Consider the following 11592-nt stretch of genomic DNA (forward strand, 5'->3'; position numbering starts at 1 on the left):
ATATTTGCAGAAGTACTTTGAATGTTAGTCACATTGTGAAAATATTTAAGTCAAGAAATCCCTTGCTCAAAAGTTGATTTGCATCTTGATAAAAGTCATTGATAAGTTTGATTTTTTTAAAAAAATCCATCCCCATAAGGTTTAAGTAATATTTTTGTGGTATTAATATTAATGATAAGAAAATATGTACTACATATAAAATATAAGCCTTTATTCTTTATTTTTGTTTTTATCAGATGGTCAACTTTTACTACAGAGAGAAAAGAATAGCAAGAAACGAGGAAAGTGTCTATCTCCTATGTAGATTTTACAGAACAATCAAGGACTTAAAGTTACAGATGACCTTCATAAATTGAAATATTGGTGTGGGAAGGGTATCAAAAGAGATAATAATGTGAAAAAGAATGAATGCCTTTGGGGCCTCCCATATGTTGCAGGTATCAAGTGACATATATATTCTGTCTGTAGTACTGGTATCACGAGGATTTTTCTGGACTCCCATAAAGCCCACCATAGCTTACTACGAATAGATATATGGCATGGGTTCAGGAAATGACAGACCTCTTAGGACATCCACCTTTGAAACTGATATATTGTACAATGGAAACGAGCTGAGACTCATTCTATGAAGAATCAGGATTATTAAGTGGAAATTTTAATGGAAGAGTCAGCTAAAAATCTAAAACAAGCTGCTTTTGCAGCTAATGAGATTTCCATCTTGAGGGCACTGGGATTATCTATTCAGGAGGCTGCAAATGGGATTCTAATCTGACAGAAGGCTGAAGGTAATTGCCCAACTCCCTTCCAAACTGTGGACTTTATGAGTCTAAACAATTTGTGTACACAAATTGATCTCCAATCATGTTTCATTTATTAGGTGTCATAGTTTTTCCTCTGTCTCTAGCTTAAACAATTCTTATTTATTAGGCTTCTTAATTGTGAACGGCAAAAAGCATTCTAGTAGATCCCAAACCTTCCTGGTATATTTGTCAATAAAATATTGAACATCAAAACATCCACATAAATATTTAACTCACCTAAATTGAATTTTGTTTTTTGTTTCAGTGCCATCCATTCTCATATAAGCTATTTCTGTGGAAGAATATTCTATGAGATCAGGTACTAAGTAATGTTGAATGTTCTTTTCTCAAAAAAAAAAAAAAAAATGGGTGTTTTTGTATCCAAGCACATTTGTTCAGAAGTAGAAGGGAGATGGTTTTCTATGAAATGAACAAATCAAACAGCACAGAAGTCACAGCAAGATAAACCTTCTCGGTCTCTCCTCTTCCTCAAGAGCTCAGTCTTCATGACACTATTACAGAGAGGTGGGATATAAGTCAGAGAATAAGAAAAAATATGACTATTATTTAGAAATTTTGTAATACTTGTCAGAAACACCTGAAAACAATTTAAGTCAAAGTGATGTCTGTTGCTTTCTGAGGCAAAGAAACACTCTTTTTAAGATGGTTCCTATAGCCCAGAATTTCAAGGTAATTATTTTATAAACTTTCTTTAAAACAAGCGTGCTTTCTATATTCTGAGAAATGCTTTTAGTGGGAAACACTGACTTAGTGGTGGAAATACAGTGAACATTTTTGCCATGTTTTGCTTTTATTTTTAATGCTTTTTCAGCATCTTCGATGATCTCTAACATTCCAATATGGCATAATTTATAATATTTAACTCACTTAATAGTAAACACACACACAAAATGAAACAAATCAAAAGAAAAACAAACCTAACATTGGCTGTTAGTAGTCTGCATACAGTTTTAAGCAGGAACACAAGATATAAGGGAATTTCTCAGTTAACATTTCATTAAAGCCATTCAACTTGTGGCCAGATTGTAATTTAAAAAATCTAATATATCTTGCATATCACCATTGCTGCTTTCTGATGGCACTATTTATTAAGTCAGCTTGCCACTTTATGATGACAATGTATGTTTGGGTTGTAAAGAAATGACTATGAATAGATTGGTTAACTGGCAACTTTGCTAGCCAGATGACAACAATTTTGAGACATATTGTGAAAGAAGTATCAATTATTTTAATTAAGCCAGCTTCCCTCAGCCCAGACACTGTCTACCTCTAAAGTAGTTCTCTGAATAATCTGCAGGGTGACCTTTGGTAAGGGAAGATGATTAATAGCTTTGAAGATTCAACATTATTAACTGAATTCCAAGGCACAAACATTACTGCATTTTCCAGTTGTAAAACCACAAAAACTACATATGTCTACCCATGACGATCTTTTCAATCCTATTAAAAGTGGCAGGTAACCTGTTTTTATGCGCCATGTGAATGACACACCCAATGATAAAGGTATATAAATGCCCCAGTCCAAGAAATGACATTCAAACTCAGAACCTTATTATTGTAAGTCATATCTCCTGTCAACATGTCCTACAACTGCTGCTCTGGAAACTTCTCCTCCCGCTCCTTTGGGGGCTACCTGCGTTACCCAAGGTCCTCGTGTGGCTTTTCCTACCCCAGCAACCTAGTCTACTGCCCTTACCTCTGCTCCCCCAGCACCTGCCAGCTGGGCTCCTCTCTCTACAGTGACTGTCAGGAGACCTGCTATGAGCCCACTAGCTGCCAGACGTCCTGTGTGGTGTCCAGCCCCTGCCAGACGTCCTGCTACCGCCCAAGGACCTCCTTTTTCTGCAGTCCCTGTCAGATGACTTACTCTGGCTCTTTGGGCTTTGGCTCCAGGGGCTTTCCATCATTTGGTTGTGGCTCCCAATCAGTGGGTTGTGGCCCTAAGGCTTTCTCATCCCTAAATAATAGATCCAACTTTTATGGCCCAACCTACTTCTCTTCTAGAAGCTGCCAGTCTGCTTCTTACCAACCAGCTTGTGAATCTGGCTTCTACTGATTATATGTTTGAAGAACCAGAAATGTAAATATAATCCCTACTATATCAAGATCCATACTATCTATTGATCTCCTATCCTATCACTAGCCTACAAATTTGACTTCCACAGTTGCCCATCATAGGTATAATTTGAATTCTAGTAACTGGACAATATATTCAATGGAGAAAGATGCCAAAACTACTTTCTTATGATCATACAGTCATGCAACAATGAAGCATACTTTTTTTGTAATGCATCTCCTATTAATTTTCCCAAGTGCAATTGTTTTAAATTTTATGAAAAGGAAAATGTTGTAAGTTTAAATAAAAATGTTACATGATCTCTGCATATCTGCTGTCATATACTTTGTTTACTTTTTGTCTTCATAACTACTTTTAAATATCTGGCTGGATTTTTACTGTATCTTGTACTTATCATTTAAAATATTTTAACTTTTTAGGGCATGGTTCTGCTCATTTTAATTACAATGTTTCTATTATGATATCCAATTATAAAACATTAGTAAAATCAAATATTTCTCCAAATTGTGTGCATTTAAAAAAATCACCATCTGTTTTTTATAATTTCAGAATATTACAGGGGTATAAACATTTGTTTTTATAAATTGCTTTTGTACCATTTGAGTCAAAGCTATAGGTGTGCTCATCCCCCAGATAGTGTGCATTGTACCCATTAGGTATGAATTTACCCATCCCTGCCTCCCCCCTCCCTTCTGCTTGATTTTTGATGAATGTTATTTCTGTATGTGCACATAAGTGTTGATTGATTAGTTCCAATTTAACAGTGAGTACATGTGATGTTTGTTTTTCCATTTTTCTGATACTTCACATAAAAGAATGATCTCCAGTTCCATCCAGATTAATACAAGAGGTATTAGTTCACCATTTTTTTATGGCTGAGTAGAACTCCATTGTATAGATTTTATTAATCCACTCATGTATTGGTGGACACTTGGGTTGTTTCCACCTACTTGCAATTGTGAATTTTGCTGCTATAAACATTCAAGTGCAGATGTCTTTTTATAGAATGTCTTTTTTTTCCCCTTTGGGTAAATACTCAGTAGCAGGATTGCTGGATCAAATGGTGGCCAACAAACATGTGAACAAATGCTCAGCATTTCTAATCATCAGGAAAATGCAAATCAAAACCACAATGAGAATGGCTTTTGTCAAAAAATCCCAAAACAAAAAATGCTGGTGTGAATGTGGAGAGATAGGAGCATTAATACATTGTTGGTGGGACTGCACACTAGTACAATTTCTATGGAAAGGAGTATGGAGATACCACGAAGAACCAAAATTTTTAACTTTAAATAGTAAAATTGTCCAGTTTTCTTTTTGATCTGGCAGAAAATTTTTATCTTTCCTGTTGACTTCACCATGACAACCAAAAGTACAGAGTCTTAAGACTAAAATTCATAACTGTGGCCATTTTTTTCTACAGGTAGTAAGAAAATTCAATGTTTTATGTAAAATAATTTGCAGTGGATATTAAATTGACTAGACTACATAATTTTGGAAGGATGATTACTCTTCTGAAATATATTCTAAAATATATAAAGATCTGGAGTGAGGATATTCAGGAAGAAGTTTGATGTTAGCTAATGAGTTGGATTTGGTGAGGGCTCCAGTTCCCTCAGCCTTATTTCTTGGTAAGAACTAAAGTCTCTAAATGAAATCTCTAACATATTTCAACATTTATTATCAAGGAGGGCTAATGTTTTTTATATAATCAGTTCTATAAATTTGATGAATTCCCAATTTGCTGGTTTTTTCAGTTGTTTGGTTGATAGCATTTGTTTGAAAAATATTTGAAACTATTGCAAATATTCTCTCATTACAGGATTCAGCTAAATATTAAGGCAGTTGATAATGGTTGAATCAGCATTTATGCCCCAAATGTTTCATCATTTAAGAACAACGTTATGAAAAGTACAAATGACCTAAATCCTTACACCCAGGGTGACAATATATCTCGGTTTATTCCTATTAACATAAGTGATGATTGGTTTAGGAGATCTCAAGTTTACTTTTCCCATGGTTTTATCTAGTAGAGAATATGTTACATGTACAGTGAATAGAGTTTTTTATCTAATTTTATTAAATCTGAAGGAAGACAAGTATCCCCATTTCTTACCATTTCTGAATAAAATAGAACTATCACTTTTCCATGTAAGAGACCACACAGAGAGAGATCACTTGGTAAACAAATTACACTCAGATACAAGCAATAGGAGAGCCTACATGTTCAAGTCTTGGTGGGTGGTGATTTGTTGTTCCAACCTAGCCAGCAGTGCTATGGCCCATTGTACAACCTGCAAGATGCAGCAATATCCACCAAGCCAACAGTAGGTGGAGTTAGTGGGAAATTTGAGAATTACTGCTTAGGTGTACATGAAGTATGGGCGTGAAATTGAGGCTGCGACAGGGTATATAAAGAATAATTTAAATGTTATCACTATATTTGTTTGGCCATGTGTTACATTGTTTAAATCTACAACTATTTACTTTATTGTTTGGTAAAAGCAAATTCTGTTTAAAAGAAATCCTTTTAGGAAAAATGAGCCAAAAATAAAAGTTTGCTTTTTATGAAAAAATAAAAGGAAAGTTCTGAGTTTCAAATTTCGACTACTAAAAAAAGTTTATGATAGATATATAAGCTGTACAACAATTTGATCATATTTATTAACATGAATGTTGGTGATATCCATTGACCACATGAGAAACAGAAGATGCAATTTCACTGAATAAATATCAGTATCTTCTTCAAAAGATAGCAAAACTTTTAAAAAGACTGTCTCCAAAATTATTATTTATCATTATAGTTGCAAAAGATATGTCAATATATCTCTCTCATGCATACATTTTCATTTAAGTCAAATAACTGTTTTAAGTCATTTTCACTCATATTAAGTCCTAAGTTTTCTTGTGTATGAACAAAAAGATTGAACTGATAGCTCATAATATTCCCCTCCATTAGTAGAAGAAAAGCATTGCTCAAGATTAAACAAATGCAATTTTATACAGGTTTTGTCAAATACTTCAAACAGAAAGTGAATTAATTCCAATAATGGTTTGATTTCTTCATCCAGCCAAAAGAATCCAAGTAAAGCCATGGAAAGTTCATAATGTTCTGTTTAATAATGTTAATGTAAAATCATTTAACAAGTTCAACATTGAAGATAAAATCATTTGTTTTCTCAATAATAATAAAAATTACAAATTTGGATAAAGGACAACATCATGGTGATGACAAGAAACAACCCAACAGAGAAGAAATTCATTTTTAACTGTGGTAAATATATAACTCAATTTTGCATCCAAATAAGGTACAGTATTCTGCCCAAAAAAATGGAATCTGTAATTTTTTTAAAAAGTAAACACTTTTATGTACTCGAAATTATGTCTACACCCATAATATTCTGAAATTTTTAAAATATTAAATAAATAATGTTAACAATCAATGTTTTTCTTTAATTTATCAATCGCCACTTTTACCTTCATTTGTTGCATTGTTTGAGCCATCATTTTGTTGATTTTTAAGTCATTGCTAGTGTTGCTAAGTCATTATGATATTGCAAAGCATATGCAAGGATTTTTCTTATATTTCTTGCTTGAGCTATAGAGTCTTCCATGCTAGATTCTCAATCTTGTTTTCCAAATCCTACACTACTGCATCTTATCAACTAATTTACTCAAGAACTTTTCCAGGAGTTCTCTCCGTATGGCTCAAAATGAGAATATGGTTTACAGAATTAGTGAAATGTCACAAGATTTTGGCAATTTCACTACTCTTGTTCATATTGTTCAGTATTATTAAAGAAAGCACCTTATATCTACCATCTTGAATACTAGATCTGAATAAGCTAGGTGACACTAATAATGATAATTAAAATGAATAATACAAGATTTGTAATAGCACTCAAAGTTTGTAACAATTTCTTCCTGAGATGTCACAAAATATTTTTTATCAGTCTCTTATTTGGTAGAATAGTTAATACAGGTTGGGAGTGGTGGCTCATGACTCTAATCCCAGCACTTTGGAAAGTCGAGGTGAGAGGATCACTTGAGTCCAGGAATTTGAGACCAGCCTTGGCAACATACATAGCAAGATCCCATCTCTACAAAAAATTTAAATATTAACAGGTACACTGGTGCCCACCTATAGTCCTAGCTACTTGGCAGACTGAGTCAGGAGGATTGCTTGAACCCAGGAGTTTGGAGCTGCAAAAAAAAGAAAAAAAAGTTAATAAAAAAAATTTTTAATATATATTAGTTTACATTCTTCAGAGTTCTTCCCCTAAACTCTAAATTTATTTTTATTTTTACTCTTTTTTTTTTTTTTTTTTTTTTTTGAGACAGAGTCTCGCTTTGTTGCCCAGGCTAGAGTGAGTGCCGTGGCGTCAGCCTAGCTCACAGCAACCTCAATCTCCTGGGCTCAAGCAATCCTCCTGCCTCAGCCTCCCGAGTAGCTGGGACTACAGGCATTTGCCACCATGCCCGGCTAATTTTTTTTTTTTTTGTATATATATTAGTTGGCCAATTAATTTCTATTTATAGTAGAGACGGGGTCTCGCTCTTGCTCAGGCTGGTTTCAAACTCCTGACCTCGAGCAATCCGCCCGCCTCGGCCTCCCAGAGAGCTAGGATTACAGGCGTGAGCCACCGCACCCGGCCTTATTTTTACTCTTTATTATAAAGATTAGTTTGGTGCAAAAGTAATTGCAGTTTTAGCATTGTTGAGATTTGCTGTTTGATATCGGAATACATTCTTAAATAAATGTAGTTATGTTATATATCATTTTAATGCACATTTCTCAATTTATGTTTTTTTGCTAATGACTTATTACTTGCTCTTTATTTTATATTTATTTTAGACTATGGCAATGATTTTAGACAAAAAGCAAATTACAGCGGATTTTCTTATTCGAGTTCAAAATGGGTGGTAAAGCAGTGGAGAAACCTTGCAACATGAACAACACATTTGGCCTAAGTGCAGTGGTGGTTCAAAAAGTTTTGCAAAGGAGAAGAGAGCCTTGAAGACAAGGAGCACAGTGGCCAGCCATCAGAAGTTGACAGTGACCAACTGAGAGCAATCATGGAAGCTGATCCTCTTACAATTACATGAGAAGTTGCCAAAGACCTCAACCTCGACCATTCTATGGTCCTTCGGCATTTGAAGCAAATGGGAAAGGTGAAAAAGCTCGATAAGTGAGTGCTTCTCATGAGCTGACCAAAAAGTTCATCGTTTTGAAGTGTTGTCCTCTCTTATCGTATGCAAAAACAGCAAACCATTTCTCACTCAGATTGTAATGTACAAGGAAAAGTGGATTTTATATAACCAGCGATGACCAGTTCAGTGGTTGAACCGAGAAGAAGCTCCAAAACATTTCCCAAAGCCAAACTTGCACCAAAAAAGGTCATGGTCACTGTTTGGTGGTCTGCTGCTTGTCTGATCCACTGCAGTTTTCTGTATCCTGATGAAACCATTACATCTGAGAAGTATGCCTGTCACATCGATGAAATACACTGAAAACTGGGATGCCTGCAGCTGACATTGGTCAACAGAAATGGCCCAATTCTTCTCTACAACAACACCCGACCACACATTGTACAACTTCAAAAGTTGAACGAATTGGTCTATGAAGTTTTGCCTCATTCGCCAAATCCACCTGACCTCTCACCAACCGACTGCAATTTCTTCAAGCATCTCAACAGCCTTTTGCAGGTAACACTTCCACAACCAACAGGATACAGAAAATACTTTCCAAGTGTCTGTGGAATCTCAAAGCACAGATTTTTGTGCTACAGGAATAAACAAACTTATTTCTCATTGGCAAAAATGGGTTGATTGTAATGGTTTCTATTTTGATTAATAAAGATGTGATCGAGCCTAGTTATAATGATTTAAAATTCACAGTCCAAACCCACAATTACTTTTGCACCAACTTAATGCGATTCATGAGGCTAATGAAATGAGTCCAATAGTAGATTAAGTCTATTCAGATGGAGCAATTTCTAAGTACCAGAAATACTAAGGACTCCTTAGTTAACCTAGAAGTTGTATATTAGAAAATATAAAGAAAGAAAAGAAAAAATCAGAAAACAGCAACAGAAAAGAACTAACTCAACAGATGAAATTCAACTAGAATGATCCTTGATCTATATAAACTTTGGCAAGTTTCAAATCCTTTTGAGTCTCCATTCCCTTATGTGTGAAAGGTTTATAATATATAGTGTTAGTCTTTCTCACAGGGATGTTTAAATAGTAAATGAAAATGGTATAGCTGATATTTCGTTGTGCCTGCCCATGTAATATACTCTAACCTATGATCCCAGGCATAGCTATGGCAGACAATTTCACGTAGGCTTCAATCCCTTTTGCACGGACAGCATCTCCTCTAAAAAATATGCAATGTTATTTTACTGTACATGGCCTTCTCCAAGGTCACAGCTAGGAACACAGAAGGAACCCACTGTGATTCTTCCCTTGCACAATTTTGAGGTTCCAAAAAATTATACATCTTGGACATTGCTCAACCCATGGAAATAGAAGCTGATGGATAAATGCTTCTCCCTGTTGATCTGATCCTGAGGTGGACAACTCTGAGAGTCATTCTATATACTCCTAAAATGTCCTTGCAAGATTGAGGTCAAGTTGTTCATCATAAAACCAACTCTAATCATGAGATTTCCTCTTTGGTTCTTTATCCATGTATGGGCTTTCATACTTGCTTCCTGAGATCTTGTGCCAGCAGTATGTCTGCATACAAGCCTTTGACTTTAGTTCTGCTTTCATGGAAATGAGGAATCACACTAAGACTAGTGAATATAAATGTTTGTTCAACACTAATCGGGTGCATTGCCCTCAACTTGACTTAGGTTGAACCTTGGAATAGTATCAGGAAGTTACCCACAACTCCTGAATCCAGTTACTCCCACCTAAGAAAATTGTGATTCCTTTTACACATGTTTGCAAGTGAGGCTCAGGGCTACCCCACTTGTGGGAGACAGGGATCCTGACACTTTTGCCAACTAATAAGGAACAAAGCATCTATCTTAGGAGTTGCTTGAGGCTCATTTTATTGTTGGCTGAAAATTCACACTCAGATACTAGATTTCTGGGTATATTTTTGTCTAAGTGTACAACTCACCTTACAAATAATATGCTATTCTTGTTGTCTGCATTTCTAGTTCATATATTAATTTCTTTCTTTGTTTTTCTCTATCAGCAGAAATGCATGTGCCACAGTCTTAGGCAATTCTCACTACTGTTGAGACAAATCTGCAAGTGCAAACTATGGTCTTACAAAATATGATTACTCCTGATAGAGAACATACCCAGTGTCAACAGAAATCTCAGATCTATCAAATTATATGTGCCCCAAATCCAGTTACTTAGTCATATTTATTTATATTTTAATCCCCTAAATTACTGGATACTAAATCTATAAACAAAATAATAATTACAATAATGTGAATAATATATTTGTGTGCCAGATCAAATAGATTTATTATATTAAAATTTTCATTTGCAGTAGCTCTTGGAAGAAAATCAAATAACATATATTCTATCAATAGTGCAGATATTAGGACATAATGTTAGGTTACTTGTTAATCTCAGAGTCTGCCAGAAGTTAGTGATACAAGAAGCTGGTGATGAAAGAGTAAAAGGATAATGGTAACTGGTGAGAAGGAAAACAATAGCTACACTGAGTATAGACTTTGATCTCAATACTCAAAATGATCTAGACCCTTAGCAAGTAAATCAATAGAATTGAGATCCACAGGTTGGTCTGTAACACGAAGACTGGCAGCTCCTAGAGGCCAAGTAGCATGGCCGGTAGAATCCTGATGCACAGCTCAGAGACGGGAAGTGGCAGCCTCCATAACCCATGGGTCTGAAACCACTGGATCCACAGCCCAGGGAGTAACAGCTCCTTGATCCATAGCCCAGGGAGCAGCAACTGCTGGACCCAAACCCCAGAGATGGAGAGTAAGTTGTCTGGCAGGGACTACAGAGCAAGGAGGTTCTCGGGCGGTAGCACGATGTCTGGCAGGGACTGGACACCACATAGGACGTCTGGCAGCTGGTAGGCTCACAGCAGGTCTCCTGGCAGTCACTGCAGAGAGAGGATCCCAGCTGGCAGGTGCTGGGGGAGCTGAGGTCAGTGCGGTAGACCAGGTTGCTGGGGTAGGAAGAGCCACAGGAGGTGCTTGGGTAGCGCAGGTAGCTCCCAAAGGATGGAGAGGAGGCATTTCCAGAGCAGCAGCTGTAGGGCATGTTGATGGCAGGTGTAAGTTCAGCTGAGTGTAACTGGGAAGATTCTGAGTTTTAATGCTGCCATCTGGACATGGCATTTATATACTCTCAGCGATAGGTGTGGTGCCCAATAGGGTCATTCTTGACATATTTGTGCTCCCTCATTTACATATGTACAACTCAGTAATCTTCTCTGTGATTGCATTCAAATATTTTTCCATATAATATATTTATGGATGCTATAATTTTTTTGTTATGACGCAAAGCCAATGAACTACTTGTATGTCAGCAATGACGTGACTCTTACATTAACGCCTATCTCACCATGGCAAGGGAAGCCCTTCCCTCTCCTCTGGTTCATGCTACCCATCTCTGTTTCCTGTGTTTCCACACCTGGCTTTGCTGGTGGACACTACCTCCTAAGAGTGGGAAATGAGATAGCATTAATTTTCT

At 36.2% G+C, this 11592-nt stretch overlaps 2 protein-coding genes across 2 annotated transcripts; one reads left to right on the forward strand and one right to left on the reverse strand.

Moving 5' to 3' along the window:
* Nucleotides 1-2400: 2400 nt before the first annotated feature.
* On the forward strand, nt 2401-2877 carry LOC105880086 (keratin-associated protein 13-1-like). Its single transcript, XM_076004668.1, has one exon. The coding sequence runs from the start codon at nt 2401-2403 to the stop codon at nt 2875-2877; it is 477 nt and encodes a 158-aa protein (XP_075860783.1).
* Nucleotides 2878-10644: 7767 nt separating this feature from the next.
* On the reverse strand, nt 10645-11160 carry LOC105880095 (keratin-associated protein 13-1-like). The gene has a single exon (XM_012780866.3). The coding sequence runs from the start codon at nt 11158-11160 to the stop codon at nt 10645-10647; it is 516 nt and encodes a 171-aa protein (XP_012636320.2).
* Nucleotides 11161-11592: the final 432 nt, after the last annotated feature.

This window comes from Microcebus murinus, chromosome 1 (assembly GCF_040939455.1).
Source record: "Microcebus murinus isolate Inina chromosome 1, M.murinus_Inina_mat1.0, whole genome shotgun sequence".
Lineage (NCBI taxonomy): Eukaryota > Metazoa > Chordata > Mammalia > Primates > Cheirogaleidae > Microcebus > Microcebus murinus.

Excerpts from the sequence above, each read along its gene's own strand:
- LOC105880086 (XM_076004668.1), top strand. The coding sequence starts at position 2,401 with ATGTCCTACAACTGCTGCTCTGGAAACTTCTCCTCCCGCTCCTTTGGG.
- LOC105880095 (XM_012780866.3), bottom strand. The coding sequence starts at position 11,160 with ATGCCCTACAGCTGCTGCTCTGGAAATGCCTCCTCTCCATCCTTTGGG.